This window comes from Euprymna scolopes, chromosome 7, assembly GCF_053919585.1.
Source record: "Euprymna scolopes isolate OS-2025 chromosome 7, ASM5391958v1, whole genome shotgun sequence".
Taxonomy (NCBI): domain Eukaryota; kingdom Metazoa; phylum Mollusca; class Cephalopoda; order Sepiida; family Sepiolidae; genus Euprymna; species Euprymna scolopes.
Genome location: NC_136488.1, coordinates 131,849,429 through 131,872,522, shown reverse-complemented (window position 1 = coordinate 131,872,522; position 23,094 = coordinate 131,849,429). Strand labels below are relative to the sequence as shown.

At 33.0% G+C, this 23,094-nt stretch overlaps 1 protein-coding gene across 7 annotated transcripts in view; it reads right to left on the bottom strand.

The window, feature by feature from the left end:
- LOC145279942 (uncharacterized) overlaps positions 1-23,094 on the bottom strand; it is a 64,520-nt gene that overhangs the window by 39,619 nt on the left and 1,807 nt on the right. For 2 of the 7 annotated variants that reach the window (XM_080131532.1, XM_080131538.1), the window contains exon 1: positions 14,014-14,114. The exons of 3 other annotated variants lie outside the window; for them this stretch is intronic. In XM_080131532.1, the coding sequence (XP_079987658.1) occupies positions 14,014-14,099 (86 nt within the window). In that variant the 5' untranslated portion in view covers positions 14,100-14,114. Of the gene's footprint in view, positions 1-10,600; positions 11,166-14,013; positions 14,115-22,943; positions 23,043-23,094 lie in introns of those variants that run through there. 2 more of the 7 variants (XM_080131537.1, XM_080131535.1) reach the window with 2 other exon arrangements.

The window sequence follows — 23,094 nt, the reverse complement described above, 5'->3', positions numbered from 1 at the left end:
TGCATATGTAAACAATTGGTAACTGTTGAATGGGATGAATTCTAAAGCATGGAGTTGAGTGGAGTTTTTTGTTGGACAGCTTAGAATGAGAGTGAACGGTGGAAGATAATATCAAATACATGAAGATTTGTTGAAAATTGAAGAAAGGAAAAAAAGACTTTTGTGCATTATATCGACAAAAGGACGGTTTAACACTGCCATTTTTTTTTTTTTTTTTTTTTTTAAAACCTTTTCCATTTTATAGCTCATATAATTTTTATCATAAGTCATTATTAACCAGACTTTCACATAATGGGTGTTATCCTTATTAAGAAATTTCCATTCAAGTCAGTAACTAAGCTTAAATGTTTTATTCTGATGTCGGCAATGAACATCTGTCTTATTTCAGTTTTGCTTACAGAGCCATTTTGATTTTAACGCTTCAGTGTTCGTTCATTTCTATTCTCAGCAAGAAGTTTGGCTTTGCTTAGGATTATAAGAGGCAGATGGCTCAAACCCATTCATAACTAGCCAATCAAATTTGTCGATATAAATCTCTCCCTGACAAACATCATTGCTCTTATCTCTCGCATTAGGATTTCCTATTTCCTCAAATCCAGAGACAAGAAACTTTTTTCTTACCAGGTATAGTGCAGAATAATTATAAAGTCTTTTTCGCTTTATGACTTAAGAAAGAAAAAAAAAAAAAAAAAAAAAGTATCCTTCATACCAATTCTTTTCAATAGGACAATATTGTCACATTATTCAAGTTTTTTTGTTTTTTTACAAATGAGTCACCACTTATCAAGGCCCAGAGGCCACTTGAGGATAAAGGTTAATGAGTATACATGGGTTAATGGATATACATTAGTCAATGGGATTATATCGCAGTAATCATAAGTGGTGGAAATTTTGTAAATTGGATTACTTAAGGGAACGGTTCATCAAGAACTTGTTTACGTTGGACTTGAAGACAATCAAATTGTAGACAGCTTGAAAGCAGGCAAATGGAAAAGAGTCCCAATGGCGTGCAGTTCTAAGAAAGAAGCTTTGTTCATGGAATCTGTTTAGGTTTAGGCACAGATAGAGTGGGGGAAATTATTGATAGTGGTTTCAGCTAGACGAGTTTTTTGTGAAAGTTGGGCAAGGGGAAACCATAGATTGAAGTTAAGATGAACACTTGCCATGAAAATAACGATAAAGCAGAGACAGGCTTGCAACGTCTCTTCTGTGGGAAAGAGGTTGCAGGGAAGAAAAAAGGGCATCCCCCACTAAGCTAAGAAGCCTATTTTGAACTCTGTCAAGGCAGGATAAGCTGCTTCAAGCAGCTCCTGTCCAGATATGGCAACAGTATTCCATTATTGGCCGTACCTGGCTTTTATATAGGTAGAGAATTGCATCAGTAGTGAGATATCTACTACAGCGGTAGAAGGATCCTACCATTTTCCCATCGACCTTGGCAATGAATTTGATGTACGTGTTCCATTTCAAATCAGGAGTAAAGGTCAAGCCCAGAAGCTTGTTTTTTTATTTTTTTACTTTGTATTGGCACCTAATATAGCTAAAAGTTGAAAAACTGAATTAGTGTCTCATATGATTTAAATTTAATTAAAATTGAACATGCATATTTGAAGCTTTATAAGAGCGTGCGCGTGTTAGGAAGAGGGTCTGCCTTCATAGATCCCTCGGAGGTGCATTTAAAAATTCAGGACCGATTTCATTGTCTTATCCAAAAAATTTTACATTTTTTAATGTATATTGTTTAATCTTTCTTTCTGTAGTGAATACATAAATACCTCACAAGTTTATTTGTAATCAGGTATGACCTTTAATTCATGAATTTTCAAGGAGTTACTCTCATCCTCAGAAGCAAAAAACTAATAGCTAATTATTAGTAAGTATTAATCTGAAAATTTGCAACAAAATTTTAAGATATGTTTAAAGCAAAGAAACAGTTGTTCAACAATGAACAAAAAGTCATTGTATCAATGCAGTTGTTGAAAAAATCCAATTTAAACATAGTATTATGTAGAGGTAATTGATTTTAATAAAATCCATAAGTTTGCAAAATTAGTGCATATATATATATATATAACTAGCAGGCCGTCTGGTGTTGCGCAATCATTAAATATATTCAAATAATTTTAATTCATACAGATTTTATATTTATTATAGAGCCAATTCTCTATTATACCTAATATATTGTAGTGATTTCAAAAGTAAAAAAGAACTAAAAGAAACTTGTGTGCCATCAATGAAAATTGAAACCAAAACAGAGCGCTCCAGCCTTATATATTAGCATATAACCTAAACCCATATGTATACAAGAACTGCAAAAAAAATAAATAAATAAATAAAAATAAAATAAAAAATAACATTGGTTTAAACCTATAACATTGAATTAGCACATGTGCATAAATAAAAATGGTATAGCCGACTTAGGACAGACCAAGATTTTTTTTTTTTTTTTTTTTTTTTTTTTCAATTTTGACTCCTTAGCAGCTAGTTTACTGTCTAAAAAAAAAAAAAAAAAAAAAGTGCTACAGATCCCTATATATTAAATTTCAAGTCTGTAGACCAAATATTCAGAGAGGAGTTTGGTAGGGTTTTTGTACACACATACACACACAAATATATTTTGATGTGCTGGAAAGTTTTCATCTTAAATTTTATGCAATTATACAGAATATAAAAAATAGGATTCAGCATAATATTAAAATGAAACCGATCATCTAATTAAAAAAAAGCAAAAAATGAATAATTAATTAATGGACGTTATTTTTTTTTTTTTTTTTTCAAAAGGAAAATGCAAATTAGTTAACTTTTGTGTAGTTGCTCGCAAATCCATGACTGAGTATAGTAAAAAAAAGTTTGTGTTAATTTTATAAATAGAAAAAAAGTAGGCTTTTAATATGGGACGATTAATTGGAATCGGAAAAATCGGAGCTTTTTGAGGTATCAGAATTGGTATCAGGAAAATTTGAGCCTATTTTTCGATGCCAAAACCAATTCCTTCATCTATTTTATTTTTATAAAACATCTTTTACTTGTAATAATAAAATATTTATTGATTTAAACTTCCGGTAAAACTAAAATCTCCAGATCACATCCTCACAAATGTGTTTTTACACTTGAGAAAATATATGCACATTTAAGATGTGTGTTTACAGTAATCGGGATAAAATAACTTTATAGTCAAATATTCAGAGATTTATAAAGAATCGGAATTGGGAATTTCACATGGAATCAGTAATTGTATCAGAATTGGGAAAAATATTGGAATCGTCCCATCACTAATATATATATATAAATAGACAGACAGCAATGAATCGCCAATAGCGAGAATCTCCCCTATCAAGATAAGATCTCATATAATTATCTTTAGATTATAAAAATAAATGCATGTATGTTGCTCATATTACAAATCATCATCTCCTCTTCCTCCTCCAAGGACATCAAAGTTGGCTGTAAATAATGTTTTCCTGAAAAATAATTGTGGGTAACTATGCATGACTATGTTGGTTCAATGCTAACTTAACTTTTTAGGATCAGCAATTACTGTCAAGTGCTGGGTAAATTTGTGCTTTGGTAACCCTAAGTTTGGGGTCTCTCTCAACAACGTGGATCTCTGTAACAAGCAAAATGAAGTCTCTGAAGTCACTTATGTTTTTCCTTTTGAAAATTAGAGGTTTTGTGCATATTATGTTTGTTATTTAATGAAACATTCCTTGCGTCAATCTGGCATACTCTTTTTACCTGAATAAGTGTTTGTTTTAACTTATTTTAAAGCGTTGATTTACTTTGAAGCAAAAGTAGTGTCAAATTAGACTGAGAAAAAGATGGCATTTTCTTTTTAATAGCCATTTGGACTCTCGATAATAGCTAAAAAATAAGTAAATAAAAAATACTGGTAGAAACCCATCCAATAAATGTCATGAAACATGAAAATTTCTACTAGTACTTTGTTTAATTTTCGATTTTTGGGTGATTATTGAAGATTCAACAGTCATTTTTTTTTTCGTTCTAGAGTTCACATTTATTTCAAAATAAACGTTTCAAGTGAAAACACATTCACACATACAAAAATTTTTTTTCTTTAAAACTTATCCAGGTAGAAGAGCAACCCATCTCGTCTTTGCCAACATTTACGAGGGGCGTGCAATAAGTAATGACCCTGACCCACTTCCAGTTGTCTGATCTAGATGAAATTTTGCATGTGCAATGATTTATATTTCTATGGGTTATGTGGCAAATTACAGCTCTGAACTAATTGTGGTTTCTGTTTTACAGGTGTTTGAACCGAGTCCGATGTGAAATGGAGCCTGTTCAATGTTGAGCAATGATCCAGTTTTTTGTATTTGAAAGGACGCACACCACAGGAGACTTTTGATGAAATGTAAAAAACTTATGGTGATAATGCCCCATCATATGACCTTGTAAAACGCTGGCATCATGAATTCAAACATGGCCAGAAGTCTGTGGAAACAGCTCCCAGAACTGGCCCCACCCCCTTCTGCCTTGATGAGGCATCTGTCTGTCAAGTTGAGGCTGCCATTTTGGAAGATCGACACATTACTATTCGCCAAATAGCCCAAGATGTCAAGATTAGTACAGGGTCTGTGAAACTATCATTCATGACCATTTGCATAAGGTGTCTGCCAGATGGATTCCCAGGTTGCTCACACCATTCCAGAAGCGAGAACGCGTCGAGTGCTCGAGGATGAATTTGGAGATGTGCCAAGAAGATGAGTCAAAGTTTTTCAAAAGACTGATTACACAGGATGAAACCTGGGTCCATCACTATGATCCAGAGACCGAAGCCCAGTCAATGCAGTGGAAGCACTTGGACTCACCACCTCCAAAGAAGGCAAGGGTGCAGCCCTCCGCTGGCAAGGTCATGCACACAGTCTTCTGGGACCAGGACAGAGTAGTGATGACAGATTTCCTGGCAAAGGGTACCACAATTACAGGAGCCTATTATGCTTCACTTTTGAGGAAATTAAGGGAAGCTATCAAAATCAAGAGGCAGGGCAAGATCAGCAAAGGTACCCTTCTCCTGCAGGACAACGCTCCGGTCCACAACTCGCATGTCGCCTAATTAGAGAAGCATGGGCGAGTGGTTATGAAATCCTCCCTATTCTCCTGACCTTGCACCCTGCGACTTACACCTCTTCCCAGCCATGAAGTTGTTTTTGAAAGGAAAGCGTTTCCCAGATGATGCAGCCTTGATTTCTGAAGTCACATCGTGGTTGAAGGACCAACCTGGAGTGTTTTATAAAAACAGTTTCCAAAGCTGCATCAAACGATGGGAGAAATGCATAACTCTGGGTGGTTCCTATGTAGAGAAAGACTAATAACTGTGCCAAGTTTTGTTGCTCTACTGCTATGGGAAGTAGGTCAGGGGCATTACTTATTGCACACCCCTCGTATCTATTGCACCTTCATTTATTTATATTTTTTTTTAATCCTTTTTCTGTTGGTTAATGTAAAAAATGCCTCAACCCAGTCCTAAGTGACATTTTTGTGGTGGTTGAAGATTCAATCCTTACTCGAGGCAATAACAAAAATATAAAACTAACACTCTACTCAGTCAGGACTGATGAAATGGGAATAATCTATGCTGTTGGATCAAATAGCATTTCAGTTCGAATTTGCATCTAAGTTCCCTGAACTTGACTATGAGCTTCCCAGATGCAAACACAGAGTTCAACCTAATTAAATAAAAATGAAAATTTATAATGTATGTACCCGTCACGGAACAAAAATGTTATTTTTCAAAAATCACTTAAAACTGATAAGAAAATCAAATTTTATAGAGGAAGTGAAGGTTGTGTCTTGATCCGCAATATTAAATCAAAGGAGACAATTCGAACTAATGATATCAAAATCAGCCTTGTAATGATTACGATTTACGATTAAAATTGTTTAAAACCATGGAAATAATTTTTTAGATTAAAAACCCCACTTGATCAATTTAGCGGATTTTTGGAATATAATATTTTTGTTAGGTTGGTAGGTATATCAAAGATGTTCTCCCTATTTATTTATATTTAAAGTTAGGTTGGAATCTGGACTTTCGTCGCTACCCTAGTTGGAAAATAGCCAGAATGTTGAATATAATAACAGTTTACTGGAGCAATTTAGAATAAGAAGTCCAGAAGCAGAAATACAAGCAGGAAAAATTCCAATCAACAACAAAATATTTTTATTATTTTTATTACATTTAGTTTTTTTTATATACATATTCAAATAATGCTTTTGCCATTTTTTTTTGCCTCAAATAGTACTTTCAAAAAAGTTTTCATGATTAAATAAACTTTAAATAAAATGAAAATAAATTAAAATAAAAACAAGCACTGTAGAAAAGTATGCATCAAATTTAATTAAAGAAATAAAAAAGTTAAAAAATAAATACACACTCGATTAAAAAAAAAAAAAAAAAAAATGTATAAGAAAATGAAAAACATCAGGGAGCAGCCATTAAATTAAAACCAGTTTACACAGGGTCCACGTTCCCCGTGAAGTACCAATCAATTAAATAGATCCTAAATTAAAAAAAAAAAACAAAACAGTTGGATGACACAATGATTAAAAAGGTATTTGTAATGTAATGTTCCTATTTACTTTGCTCCCCCACGAGGGCAGAGTTAGACACCTGGTCGTTTTTTTTTTTTTTAATGTTGAGAAAAGGAACAAAAATTAAAAATTGTCTCAGTCGTGAAGGATTTCTCCACTGAGAACAAAAAGTTGAACAGCTATCAAGCAAAGAACCAAGTTCTGACGCTTTTGCAATAGTCGTCATCGTGCGGAGGGAAATAATTTTACAGAGTAGTTAATGTTTTGTTTAATAAAAATTACAAGGTAAATGTGTAGTTTAGCGGCGTAAATTATTTGACAGACAAAAAAAAAAAAATAAAAAATAATTATAAAACCTATTTTTATATAAAACATTATTAGACCCAAAGGCTGAAATAAAACCAGAAAAAAAAATTCATTTTTATTATTTTTTTCATCATTTTTTATCAAACTAAATGTACAACATTCGAGGCCACCGTATTGCATTTAAAATTTGGCCTTTCTGAGGTTAGACAGATTGGCTTTTTTTTTACGCTCTTTCATTACAAAATTATGGTAGCCAAAAAACAGTTCCATGAACGAGCATAAAAAGGTGAAATTTGGCCCTAAAAAGGCCAATCTGTCAAACCATAGAAAGGCCAAATTTTAAAAGCAATACGGCGGCCTCGAATGTCATACATTTAATCTAATAAAAAATGATGAAAAAATAAAAATGAAATTTTTTTTCTGTCCCTATTTCAGCCTTTGGGTCTAATGTGTTTTAAGTTTAGAATTTTTTGTCTGTTAAATAATTTACGCCGCTAAACTACACATTTACCAATTACAATATCTAAACAATGCAGTTAAAAGAATTAGCATTCTAAATTATCGTATAAAAAAGGCTGATGTACACAAGTGACTTGCGCTGTTCGGATTATTTTGCTATGTTTTGTTTTATGGATTTTTTTTTTTTTTTTTGATCGGAGATTATAGTTATATGTAATTATTTACAGGGAAATTAGTGCAAGTCCAGATAAACAAAAATAAACAAAAAGCTTTATCGTGTTACAGTACACACACCTCTCACGGAATTATTGATCCGCGTTATTTTTTTATTTATTTTTTTTTTTAAATAGTTTGTTAAATCCAGCTAAAAAAATTTTTAATTGCAAAGTTCAAGTCAAATTGAAATTTTTCCGTGCTGAAATAATGGCGTTATTATTTAGAAAGCCATTCTTAACATGGAGACGAGAGGGGGTCGATGTTTTTCGATATGAAAGAAAAAACAAATCACCGAGGACATTCGTAACTGGTAGGTTTTTGTTTATTTTTGTTTATCGCCTCAACTGCTAATCTGGACTTGCACCAATATTTCCTGTTAATAATTACTTATAACTATAATCTCTGGGCAAAGAAAAAAAAAAAAAATCACCATAACAAAATAATCTGAACAGCGCAACAAAGTTTAAGAAACAAAAACAAAAGGTTTGTATTACTGTACACACAGATTCGAAAAAGTTGTCAAAGAACAAATATATAACAAATAGATGTTATCAAAGGCAAGAGAAGTTATTTTTCTACCTAATTGGATATATTTTGTGTTTTTATTCAATGTAACATGTTTATTCAGCTCGAAAAGCATATAGTGTTTACCGATGTAATGGAAAATTCAAAATGGCGCCCGACTCTCTCTTTAACACGGAAAGTTTGGGAAAAGGTGTTATAAATAATAAACTAGACAAAATACTATTAAAAATACACCGAATATATGTCAACTTATGTCACGGTAACATATATTGAGCGAATTTCTAACAGTATTTTGTCTAGTTTATTATTTATAACAGCTTTTCCCAAACTTTCCGTGTTAAAGAGAGAGTCGGGCGCCATTTTGAATTTTCCATTAAACACTATATGCTTTTCGAGCTGAATAAACACGTTACATTGAATAAAAACACGAAAATTATATCCAGTTTGGCAGAAAAGTAACTTCTCTTCTTAGTGATGCGGATGCGTACAACAATACAACATTGATAACATTAATAATACAAAATGTAGTCTTTACGCGACTGTTGCGATAAAAGCAACGAACCTACGATATTTTCATTAGATGAAAACATTTAAAAAGAAAATAGTTCGGCAACTTTTATTTTCTTAATTAAAAAGTAAATTTTATGGTAAGGTTATTAAGAAAATGGTACTGTTTTACAATTTGTCATTGTGCAGAGAGAGACAACTCTCGTTTACTAAGATTAAGAGAATCGTTTGTTTTCATATGATAATTTACGATGCCAAAACCAACGATATTTTCATTAGATGAAAACATTTAAAAAGAAGCTGCGGCGTTTTTTTTTTCTTTAAGTAAATGTTATGGTAATAAAATAAAAAAAAAAAGAAAATTAGTCTTTAACTTAAAAATACAAAGAATGAAACTCTTTAATAAAGCAAGGATGAAACTTTTAAAGCTGCTGTGCGGTGCGCCTGCGGCGATATTTTTTTTTCTGTAACAAAGCGTATAATATTAATAACTCCAACATCTAGTTTTTAAGATTACAAAAAATTAAAATGCGACAATAGTTGTAGAGGAATTGTAAACAAAGTTGATAAAATTAATGATGCAAAATGTAGTTTTTACGCGACTATTAAGAAATTTGTTTCTGTTTTCATATAATTTACGATACTGAAACCAAAGAACCAACGATATTTTCATTAGATAAAAAAAAAAGGTAACAGCTTAATCAAGACATAAAAAAAAAAAAAAAATGAAAGTATCAAAAAAAAAGTTTAAATTGTACGTATCCGTTATGGAATGAAGTTCTCCGAGAAAAAAAATCATTTAAGTAGTTTTTTTTTTTTTTTTTTCGCTGTAAAAAAGAAAAAAACTATTTGTTATGATACCGAGGGAGGAGGTTCGATTTTTAGGAAGAAAAACTAGTAATAAAGATGGGGAGAGAGTGTTGGCGCTTTAAATGGAGTTATCTCCCTTTGGCGTGTTCATAAATTCGATAATGGCTGACTTCAACCAAGACCGTCTTAAAAGACAAGACCACGCTTCAACGCGCTCTCACAGAAACGTGTTTTTCCGCTGTAAAAAAAAACAAAAAAACTATTTGATCAAATTAAGTGAATTTTTTTTTTTTTTTTTTTTTTTTTCCCAGAGATCTTCAGTCCAAAACGGATACGTACAATTTAAGCTTTTTCAGATATTTTAATTTTTTAATGTCTTGGTTAAACTGTGTAAGTACCAAAAAAAAAAAAAAAAAGGCGCCGCACAGTAGCCATCCTTGTTTTATTAAAGAGTTTCATTCTTTGTATTTTTTTAAAAACTTACCATAACATTTACTTTTTAATTAAAACAAAAGTAGTTAGAAAAAAGTTGTCGCTGCTTTTTTTTTTTTTTTTTTAAATATTTTCATCTAATGAAAATATCGTTGGTTCGTTGGGTTTAGTGTCGTAAATTATATGACAACAGAAACGATTCTCTCAAATAGTTGCGTAAAAACTACATTTTGTATTATTAATGTTATCAACTTTGTTGCATTTACAAGAATTCGTCGCATCTTTTTTTTTAATGTTTTGATTTAATAAAAGATATCAAATCGAGCGTCCTAAATTAGGAGAGGAAAAAAACAAATGAACGAATCTTCTAGTTCATTAGAGTTGTCTCCCTCTACACAATGACAAATTGTAAAACAGACAGCGCCGATTATTTAAACCAAATAACTGGTCGTAATGCTGAACTTTTGCCTATAAATTGTAAATGTCAAGTATTATAGTTCAGGCGCGTTCCTAACCATTCTTCTGAGTAATCATCGAGGCAGAAAAAAAAAACAAAAAAAAAACGGATGTTTTCAACAAATAAACAATTTTGATAATTACCAAAAATGTATTTTTTAAAAGATGTAAATAAATTCTTTAAAATTAATTTACAAAAGAAATAATTGAGCTTTCCCAAGAACTTAAAAGTTTGCCCCCCCCCGATAATAATAATGAAGTTTGACAAATAAGACATTTACAAATGCCTCAACTTATCTACTTTATTAAATTTAAAAAAAAAAAAAAAACTTACGATTTTTATTTATCTACTTTTGCCTAGTAAATATATTTGTCTTGTGTCCAGTCTTTTCTTCTGAATTACGTATATCTTTCCTGCGTAGAAAAAAGACAACCGGTTTAGCCAATATGTTTTCTTTCTGGGAAATCCGGCATGGCATGAGTGCATGACTGTTTAAGTAACTTCCGGTTCCGTTTGTTTATTTATTTAATTATACAAGACATGACAATCTGGATATTTGATACGAAATGTTTCTACATTTCGATATTCGTAACAGATTTTTTTCGCTTAGAAAAATCCTGTTCTGTAGAGGAGATCGGCAGTCTAAACGAATACGATAAAACATTGGGGTTATTCAAGTGCCACGTGTTCGTTTTTCATGCTTCGCGATAAATGCCCTGGGAAAGTCCCTTCTGATTAAGGCTTTACCAGTTTAAAAATAATCAAACTAACTTGGCAGTTTTGCATAATAAGAGAGTATTTTAAAACTGGCAAACACTAATCAGAAGGAACTTTTCCAGGGCATTCATCGTAAAGCGGAAACAGGGGTGCGTATTCAGATTAACACATAGCGATAAACAAAAATGAAAAATAATTTTTATATTTATGGTACATTTTTTTTTTTTTTTTTGTGATGTTTATATTTATTGTCACGGAATGAAGATTTTATAATAAAAGAGGTGGAATCAGCTTTCAAAACGTTTGTTGCGTCGCAGCCAATAACTTTTTTATCAACGAGGCGGCGGTGGCAGAGATGCAGCAAAGAGCTGTGCTGTGCATTGCATAGCTGTGCAAAGGCTTGCAGTTTAAGTAATTTTACCATTTCTATTGTTCATTTTTCAAGAATAAATGTTTGTTTCCAGTGATTACTTTTGTAACAACCTAATAAAACACTGTTATATTAAAATAGTTAAAAAAAAAAAGTTTTCCTTACAATTCTTAATAAAAATCTCAAATCCAACAATTTTCTTACACTTACTTGAATATTTTGTTTAATAAAAATAACAATTCCTCTGCAGTTAGCAAATGTTAAATGTTTTAGCGTCCCAAATTCTTACATAAAAAAACTGAACGAATCTCAGTAAAATAGAGTTATCTCCCTCAAACCAAACGATTGCAAAAGTATCCTAAGAAATCATTTTTAGTATTTTATTTTTACTATAGACAACAAACTGAAAAGATGTTCAAAAAACGTTACTCTTCTAGAGTTTTGTGTAATAAACTCTATGAGCAGGCTTACAGTAGGATGCAAATGTGAGAGGGAGATCACTCTAATTTTACATAACACTCAAAAATGGCCTTTTGATCAAGGAGTTCCTACTTAAAATGCCTCCCCATGGGACAGAGTTAGATACCAGGGTCGGTTTTTAACGTGGAGAAAAGGAACAAAAATTAAAAATTGTCTCAGTCGTGAAGGATTTCTCCACTGAGAAAAAACAGGAAATTGTAGCATCACTACACTTTGATCGTGGCCCGAAGGCCAAGTTGAAACTTGAATATCAATTAGAAATAGATTTTAGAATCGTTCTTATGAGGAATTTACACCCCATACAGCTTCAAATTAAAGTTGTACCCTTCCCCAATAATTAAAAATAAATATTAAAATATTTGCTGTTTGAAAGCAAATAAAGTCAAATGCTTTCAGAATACTGTTCTTGTACTTTTTAAATTATTTAGATATAGTTAAAGTAACAACTTGGATTAAATTTTCAAGACTAAGTAAATTAGAGATTAATTTGATGACTTAATAAAAATCTCTCTCTCTCTCTATATATATATATATATATATATATATATATATATATACACACACTTGCTTGGTGAGGAGGGTGGCTAGTCTCCCTGAAGGATTCAAAACAAGACCTTCCAAAGGGCGAATGAACCCTTTTTCGGGGTCAACGGCCAACTAGAACTCTGTGTGTGTGTGTGTGTGTGTGTGTGTGTGTTAGGGTGGAGAGAGCTCTCGTAAACTGTGGTGAAGGTAACCTTTCTAGGAGAAGCAAATCTGATTTTAAAAAAACAAAGCGGGAGACCAGTACCCGCATTAAGCTGGTCTGCAGTTTAATTTGTTGCTGGCTATCTTGCTCTTGCTTGTTGCTGGATCTCAACATTTTGAACAGAGAGAGAGATTTAGCTGTCGTACAAAGCTAAGACTCTGTAACATCATCTGTGTATAGATACTCCCTCAGGCATTTGTGTATTAAAATGCTCCTGTGGCGATGGAAGTCATTTTTTTTCATGTCTGAGGGAGTGACACTCGTCTGACAAGAGGTTGCAATCATACACACACAGCTTTGCCCTGGCATAAAATACACTTAAATATATTTTAATTTGTCTAGATTTTTCATATATTTCGTGAAGTTGAAGAAAAAGTACTTAGATGCCATCAGCTAGAATTGAAACCGAAACTGTAGCATTCAAAGCTGGTGACGTTACCACTGTACCAACATGACACACATATGAAGTAATTAAAAATTTTAAATAAATTAAGATGAATGTGCAAAATGTATAACGATTTTTTTTTCAATTTTGACCAATTTTTTACCCTTTAAAACCATTTTAATGTGCTAAAGACCCATAAAAGAATGGTTCATAAAAAATCCAATAATTTGAGGCCCCTAGCACCGCTCTGCGACTTATAGTTTCGAAAGAGACAGAGTTTCAAAATATGGAGACAGATAGACAGACCGACATATAGTCGTTTATATATTAGATAAATAAATTTTATCAAAGGCAAGTTAAATTATTTTTCTACCTAACTGGATAAGTTTTTAGTGTTTAAAAAACAAGTAATACCGAGTGCTACCAAAGAACAAGAAAAAAATAGCCCCAATGTGTCTTTACATCTCTGGACTCAATAATCACTTCAAAATAAGAAATAAACAAAATAGTTATAGAAACCCACCCAATAAATGTCACAGTAACATTTATTGGGTGAGTTTCTAGCACCATTTTGTTTTATTTCTAATTTTGAAGTCTTTGTTGAGATTTCAAAGACATCAACCATTTTTTTTCTTCAATAACGCTCAATATTACTTGTTTTTCGAACCAAATAAACATTTTACATTAATTAAAAACACTAAAAATCTCATCCAGTTAACTAGAAAAGTAACTTGTCTTTGGTAACATTTATTGGTTATTATTTGTTTGTTTTTTTTTTGGGGGGGGGACAACTTTTTCATACCTCTGGATTGTAATACCCAATCAATTTTATCAAAAACTTGCTGTATCTATTTAGCGTTGTTCAAGAGTCTTTTTTTTTTCTTTTTTTATCTTTTGCTATTTTTTTCATTAACCAAATTATTTTCATGTGATTTTGAAAGGTAACTTAACTATGTAATAGTAAAAATAGACGGCATTTTTTTTTAACTCGTATTCATGTTAACATGAATACGAGTTAAAAAAAAAAATAAATAAATAAAATGTACTGTTGACACAGATATCCAATGTTTACACAGACGTTGATGGCCAATGTGTCACGTAACAAAGAAAAGTCAACATTGAAGTAAGGCATAAAATGTATGAAAACGTCTTGTATTTAGTTCGGCAATTTAAGTTCTACATAAATTGTGAGTCACATGACACATTGGACGTCTATGTGTCAACATGTTTAATAAATAACCCCACTCCCCCCCAGCCTCTCAATTTTTTTCAAAACCAGCAGTTACAAATCTCAACTTACTGCCCTGACCAGGAGATGGGTGCTTTTTCTTCCACATTAAATTTATATAAGAAAGTGATCTTTCACTTAAAAGCACAAAATATTTAACTTGTCACAGTTACATTTTCTTTTGTAATGCTTTTATTCTATTTTTAAGTTTAAGATATTAAAAATACTAAAAACAAAAAGAATTTTTGTTGTTACATTTGTTTTTGGTCCCCCAACGAAAAGAGGGTGAACCTGTAAATTCACTCGTCTTTTTGTTTGTTCGTCTGTTTGCACTTTTCTCAATAATTACGCCTTTGAAATTTTTGAAATTTTGCACAAACATTAAACAAAAAGTAACAGAATGGATTTTCCAGGAATACTCTGGTTGCTCCCCCTAGGGGTGCCTTTCGGATTACAATGATTAAAATTGACACTTTTGAGCTTATTAAAAAAAAAAAATTGACGCCTTGGATTTTTATAAAACTTTTTGAAAAATTGTAACTGACCGATTTCTATATAATTTTGTTTGTCTATATTTTGCAATAAGTCTGGGGTGTGCCTTTTAGGCTAATAAAAAACACATTTTAGGGACTATTTTACCATTTGTCCAAAAGTAAGATTTTGAAGTTGCAGGAATCAGCAACCTTGGCCAGGTTCAGTTTTTTCATAAGCAAAATTGTACTAATCTCGGAAAACCTCTTGAAAATAGAAAATCCTTAAAAATACACTCCTTACTTGTTTTATTAATGTTGAGAATTAACTTATCAACTCATAAAATTGATAAGAAATGAACATTCCCAGAAAAATGGAGTATAATTTTCATTCTTCTTTGTAAAAAAAAGAATATACAAAAATTGTACTTTTTTTTTTTTTTAAATTGCAGAATATCTTTAAAAGGGCTAAAGCTCACATATTAAAGTATATACCTTTGGAAATCTTTGGTTTATGGGCTATCTGATTCACTAAACAGATTTATGTGAGATTTAGCCATTTGCAGAATAATTTACCTTGAAACATTCTAAGAAATTTTTTTAGAAATATTAAAAGATTTCCAATTCTTTTGGCAATTAGGTCTTCAAGTAGAAAACATTTGTCGCAAATGGATGTTGAATGCATATCTTGTTAGTTTACTTGTTACTGTTCATAAACTGTAGCACACATACTTATTTTCCAAAAATTGAGAATTTTTCATCGAGAAGTTCCGTGTCCGTTTTTTGGGATTTCCTTGATTTTCTTTTGTTTAAACTTTCCTTTATATCATTTAAACTGTCTTCATATTTTTTTTTTGTTGCAGTAATTGTTTTACAACATCAATATTTACATTTCAGATATATATATATATATATATATATATATTTACCTAAGAAGGAAGAAATCGGCAAAGTGTCTATTACACAAAAACAAATCTTCCAAGTAATCATTTGTTACAGGTCGAAGTTTCCACAAACCAAATTCCCCTGGTTATGATGCTTGTATCAGTAAACGTGGAAAAGAATTCAATGTAATCCGAGATTCTGCTGACTAGTTGGAATTCTTCAAATCATCATGGATGCAATTCACTCATTTAAAGAGTTGGTACAAGAAGAAAGGCAATTCAGCTGTGCTCAAACTTGCTGTTACAGAAGTAAAGTTCTTTGATGCTGTTGTTGTTGTTGTTGTTGTTGAAAGTAAAGATGTTATAACAACAAAGAAAAGAATTTGTAATTCGTGTGCACACATTGGCAATAATACATAACATGTAAAGATAAGAATTAATGACACCATGAAAGATTTAAAGTTTTAGCATGTGTCAGGACTAAGTGGTGCAGAGTGTATTCTTTGTATTAGCAAGCAGACAAGACTGGATAAATTCTGAATTCATTTCTGATGGATTCCCAATCAACACAGGTGCTGAGAATACTCTGAAATTTTGGGAAAGTCTAGTTGATGATGATGGTGTGGTTTCTACTAAAAATGGTGACTTTAAGACCAGGCAAGGTGTTACAACAAAACCAATTTCTCTATCAGACCAGAAAAGTATCACCCAAACCCATGCCAACATCAATGGCACTACATGGTTCCTCAAAGTTATGTATTGTTGTCACATGGACTACCAACAATGGATTGAGAAGTATGGGCCATTAGGGGATCCAACTCGTGCTTCGACAGAAAGAGTCCTTAAAATTCATGGGGAAACTAGTTTATCTGGATAGATGTAATCATGCTGGTTGAAAAGGTAAGACATCAACAAATGGCCCTCAAGGAAAACGTTTTTTTTTTCTGATGAGATTATTGATTGTATACAAGAATTGACTTCTGTGAAACACAGGGATAATTTGTTGCTTTTGCATTGCTAGTTGTCAAAAATCCTCAGTTTTGTAGTATTTTCCTACAGGAAAAGTTAACCTTGATAAGATGAAAATTCTTTGCCAAAGAACAATTAGGAATATGTGTGATCATTTTAAATGGGTGAAGCTAAATCACTCTTCATGGAATAAGTTAACATTTAGTCAAGTTCCTATTTACAATGCCTCCCCACGGGACAGAGTTAGACACCAGGGTAGTTTTTATAACGTGGAGAAAAACAAAAATAAAAATTGTCTCAGTCGTGAAGGATTTCTCCTCCACTGACAGAGAACAAGAAATTGAAGTGCAGCATCTGAAGAACAGATTGTATTTATTTGCTTCCCCACTGAGCAAATTAGGTACAAGGCCGTTTTTTAATGTGGAGAGAGAGGGAGTGGGGAGGGAAAAGGGGACCAGCTCCGAGAGGTGGGAAATGGGAGCTGGATAGTAACTGTTGGTATGAAGGGTTTCCCCGACATTGATCAAGGTCTGATATGTGGGGTTACCCCCACATATGGTCTTTGCTTGCAGTATCTGCCGGAACAGCATTATGAATGATGGCTAGGATTAGGAAGCTTGTCAGAGGACTGTGTGGAGTCCAACAATAAAGATCTGTAATTATTTGGAATTCCTTTCAAGAAAACCAGTAACAATTGAACAGTTAACTGATGTTATTTGTAGACTGCTTTAACGTTCTGATCCTGGTGTTGTGAAGCAGTCCAATTAATCGCATCCTAATAAGTATTGCATTGAATGTGGTGCAAATGAGCATTGAATAAGTATTGCATTGAATGTGGTGCAAATGAGCATTGAATAAGTATTGCATTGAATGTGGTGCAAATGAGCATTGAATAAGTATTGCATTGAATGTGGTGCAAATGAGCATTGAATAAGTATTGCATTGAATGTGGTGCAAATGAGCATTGAATAAGTATTGCATTGAATGTGGTGCAAATGAGCACACTATTAGATTTCATTCGAGGCTTTCCAACTTACCAAAGAAATGTTCTGTTTCTCTTGTTGAAGATATCTTAATTGATATGTTGTAATGTATATACTATTTCGTATTCACATTCTTAGACTTACAACAAACCCTGAATAACTGCCAGTGGATCATTTTTCCCTAAGATATGCCCAAATATCTAAATCTGCACTTTTGGGAGCAAAATCCCAAATTTAATTTTTGGGACCATAAACAACCCCAAATTTGACATTTTTTTTTAAACATTTTAATTTTCTGTGTTTGACTCATCGTTTTATCTCAGAAAAGCCCTCAAGCACTACCTGAGGATTTGCTATTGTCTCTGCTCTGGGCCCACAGTGTTTATGTTGAGGTTTGGTGGTACTTGTACAGTTTAATGAAGACTTTCAAAAATGCAAATATCGAAAAAAAAGGTTATATTGTATGTATCCATTTTGGACTGAAGATCTCCGAAAAAAATTCATTTAATTTGATCGAGTAGTTTTTTTTTTTTTTTTTTACAACGGAAAAACACGTTCTTATGAGAGCACGTTGAAGTCAGCCATTATGGAATTTGTTGAACACGCCACGGAGAGATAACTATGTAAAGCGTTGATACTCCCTTCCCATCTTTATTACTATCTTTTCTTCCTAAATATCGAACCTTTTGCTTGGTATCATAAATTGTTTTTTTGCTGTAAAAAAAACAAAAAAAAAAAAACATGAAATTAAGTGAAATTTTGGTACTAGTGCACTTACTGATCAGCACTATTTTTAAAATCATATTTCCAAATTTAATTAAAGTTTTATGTGTTTTTTTATTCAATTGTAAGGTTAAAGTATAGAATAGGTACAAAACACCCTCCCCTCCCCATGTTAAGAACAGCTTTTTAAATAATAACATTATTTCAGTACGGATCAATAAGTGCACTAGTACCAAAATTTTTTTCGGAGAACTTCGTTCCATAACGGATACGTACAATATAACCTTTTTTCGACATTTCCATTCATGCTCCCAATGCCAAAAGATTAGAGGCAGCTGGGACAGGAGGCGTTGTCTGCTCCCACTCGTGCGTTGAAGTCACCAAGAATCACCAGGCTATCAGAGGGCAACACCTGGTTACAGGTGGACTGCAACTGCTTGTAGGAAGCATCTTTAACCTCAGCGATGAAGTAGAGGGTCAGATATACAGAGAAGTGTGTCTAAGCCATCAGTTGTGTTGAAGCATAGAGATGAGATTCTTTCTGTTCCTTCCTTACCAGACTATGATGCGGAATAACGTGTTCCTCACAGCAAATCCAACGCGATGCTCCTTGACTGTTAGCGGTCTTGCCATGCCAGATGAAGGTGTAATCGTTCTCTCAAAGTGAACTCATCTCAGAACAGAACAATTCATCTCATGAACAGATGGGTCTCCTGCAGTGTGGCCATGTCCACTCCAAGATTCGATAGCTCATTGTTGAGGACTGCCGACTTGCGAATGTCATCCATTGCCTGTACATCAATTGTTATCATAATCCTCATGTTCTATGAATTTTTTTTTTGAGGGTATGAAGCGGTCTATACTGATAATTAACCATTCTGTCAGGTTTGATACCATAGAGAACACATTCTTTTTAAAGATGGAATGTAGAGGTATATCTGATATAAATGTACAAAAGCTATCCTAGTCAACCATAGAGTATCGATATACTGTACGATCAAGAGGTATCGATATACTGTACGATCAAGAGGTACTTATTACATTTTGTTTTCATCTTAATGAAAACAATCGAATGGTCGGAAGATCCCAGTGGAGACAACAGTGGCTGAACATAGCGCGGGGCAAGTTGTAAGAAAAAGGTCTAGGAAACTTGCATACTGACGGTCAGTGTTGGGTTCACGGGTGGGTTAGTCAACAATCCGAGTTAGGTCATAAGCAATGGGGAAATCGTGACAGAACTTCCCCTCATCATCTGTCTTGTTTGAGTGGGCTAATGATTCAACCTTGTGGACATTGAAGTCTCTACATACGTGAATGTCAGCTGAAGGATGTGCAGACAGAATGTGGTCAATTTTCTCAGATATGCTCTTAAAGATAGTAACTCCACTGCTGTGGAGCGATAGAAAGTAAATATGAATGCAGTGCTGAGGGAGATGTCCCTACTACATGGAAAGCCATTTCTAATGTAGGCACATATTCCATGCCCCATCTAGGGAAATAGTCTGTCGAATACCAGTTTCACATAGAAACAATAGGTCTGGTTTGATCTCCTGTAATTGAGTTTCAACTCCTGGAAAGTTGGAACGTAGACTCCTGATGTTGGAAATGGCAACCTAGTAGTAGGAGTGTCTACATTGGAAGTTGGAGTTCTGGGTTTAATCTTGTATTCTTTTCATGATGGAGTTTTGGGATTTGTGGAAACAGGTCAACAGAGTTCGTTAGAGGAGGGCAGAGAGGGAAAGTAAGGGAGAAAAAGAAACAATGAAATATTTTTTATAGACCATAAGGTAAAGCCACTAATATGGCATCGAGAAGCCCCACCAGAAGCTACTGCATGGTCTGGAATCCATTCACCAAATGGCAGTACAGCAGCCCCAGTACTTTGCACTTGTTGATAGAACAGCCTACTAAGTGGTTAATCCAACATTCGGGTCCCTGACTATCATGTGGATAATGTCAGCCCAGTTAAAATGTTTACCTCCAGCATCCTTATTAGTGACATGGCCACAAGGATAGAAATAGAAAATTTTGGACATGTCCAGCATGAATGCCCAGTCCACCAAATCGGAAAACATTTCAAGGTAATGTTGACCCATATAGGCCTTATGTAAACAAACGTCATAACCACCAATGTCTCACGTAACTTGTGTGTATGTAAAACGCAGCCTCTAGAAATACCCATTACTGAAACAAAATAATAGTTTTTGCATCTTGTTTTAATTTGGACTTATTCTTTGTTGAAAAAAAAAAAAAAAACTGAGACAACTTTTTTTAGGCTTTTTTTTTTTTTATGAAATAAATGTTAAAGTTTTTAACTTAAAAACAAAAATGATTGGAAAAGTTTCTACCAGTATTGTTTTTTTTCTAGGCGAAACATTTAGCAGAACATGTTGTCATGGAACAACATTTTTGGTTTGATTTTGAAGAATGCAGAACAGGGGAGGAGAGAAATAATTTTATTTTAATTCTCTAAATGTTCAGATAATGTTTTGCATTACTGTATTGTTGACACTTTCGATTCTCCCGGTTATAAAATCGAATTATCTTCCCCTGTTTTGCGCTCTTCAAAATGAAATAAAAAGAAGTGTTTTTTGACATTAGTTTCTTTGTTTTTTTCCCCCGACTTTTTTAAAATAACTTCTCACGTAAACGCTTGCGTCAATATTGACCTAGTCTTTGTTTTTGTAATGGTTTCATTGTTATCAAGATTTTATTTATTTATTTTTTTTTTTCAGATGTTTTGTTTTATTTAAAGGCGGAGGTTAACAATTGACACTTTTCAAAATTCGCTAAAAAATACATGGCGGACGACCTATGACACTGAAAGTAATTAACGCTCCCTCTGACACGTGACTGGAATTTATTTGTTTACATTTTTTCACCATGCTTTTATTCTTAACCAAAAATATATTTGGTACTAGTGCAGTTTCGCTAACGCGAGAAATAAAAACTTAAAAAAATTTTCATTAAATTGTTAGGTAAAAAACAATGGTTTGTACCCTCGTGGCAAAACAAACAAGTATCAAAACGTGGGTATTATTATACAAACACCGTGACAGCGTTAGGATTAGGGTTAGGGTTAGGGTTAGGGGTTAGGGTTAGGGGTTAGGGTTAGGGGTAGGGTTAATTCGCTGTCACGGTGTTTGTATAGTTTTACCAAAACGTGTTATGTTTTTGTTCTAATTTATTTGTCATATTTAAGAAAGGACCATCGTTTCTTTTTATTAACGTAAATAGACAAATAAAATAAAAATGTTTTAGTTTTTTTGTTTTTTTTTTTTCCGCACCACGTAACAATTCGTTGTTCATTCAGCATTCACGTATGTAACGTCAAAACAAATACACATATGCCCCCTAACTTTCGGTCACGTGTCAGAGGGAGCGTGAATTACTTTGTGTCATCATGCGTAGGTCGTCCGCCATATTTTTTTTAGCGATTTTTGAAAAGTGGCAGGATTGTTAACTTCCTCCTATTTAAAAAAAAAAAAGTTTTCAACTTGAAAAACAAGGACAAAAGAAAAAAGTAGTTGCATCTGTTTAAAAAAAAAAAAAAAAAAAAAAAAAAAAATGGTGCTAGTGCAGAGAGTGATCCGCCGCGCTATTTTTTACATCGTATTTCCAAGTTTATTTAAAGTTGTATGTTTTTTTCTTCAATTGTACCTATTTACTATGCCTCCCCACGGGACAGAGTTAGACACCAGGGTCGTTTTTTAATGTGGAGAAAAGGTACAAAAAGAAAAATTGTCTCAGTCGTGAAGGATTTCTCCTCCACCGAAAGAGAACAAGAAATAGAAGTGCAGCAATGAAGAACAGATACTATACTTTGATCTTGTCCCGTTGTAAGGTTGAAGTATAGAATAGGTACAAAGCAAAAGCACCCTCCCCATGTTAAGAATGGCTTTTTAAATAATAACGTTATTATTTACGTCCAGATCACTCTCTGCACTAGTACCCCCCCAAAAAATGACGATAGTTGTGAAGGAATTGAAGTTTTGGCACTTCTGCATTATGCGGGCGGCCACTATGTTCTTTTGTGCGTTTGCCGTTTCACTAAACTTTCGCCAGGTGACACTTTGTGGAAAAAAAGTTTCGGTTCGGAAAAGTAGAAGGGGGGGGGGTAAACTTCCATTCAAAAAAAAAGTTTAAAAAAAAAAAATAAAAAAAAAAAAATAAAAAAAAAAAAATTTAAAAAAAAATCCAATCTTGCTTAATTCCGAAAAAAAAAAAAAAAAAAAAAAAGTTTCATTTAAATTATTAATTTGTTGTTGACCCTTCAATGTTGCTTTAATTCGAAAAACATTCCATATATATATATATATACACACACACACACACATAAAAATCCAATGTTGCATTGTTGCTTTCATTACAAAATTGTTTTATTAAAATTATATTTTCTTACGAAGACTTAAACGTTTTTACAATTATATATTGATACATTTTTATACAATAAATGTTTTGGTTTTCAAATATTTTTCTGTTCGGAAAAATTCTTGCTTACTTGCTGTGTTATTTGACCAAGAAGAAATTGGAGTTATCGCCCCCTAACAATGGCGGCCACCCGAATACTGCAGAAGTGCCTAAGTTTTTATTAAAGACAATTGCATTGGCGTCCCGTATAAATCGTTCAGTTTTTTTTTTTTAATAATTTCCTCGTCAAAACTTCTTCACAGCTACATTATTTTTGCTTTTGGACAGGGTTTAAAGTTAAAACCTTACCGTTTAATAAATAAATAAATCTGGGAAAAGTTGTCGCATCTCCGTTTTTATTTATTTTTTTTTAACACAAAATTCCGTTTCTGCGACTTGCTTCAACTTTTATCAAAATGTATCGTTCCAGTAACAGGCATCTCGGGGGGGGGGGGCATTT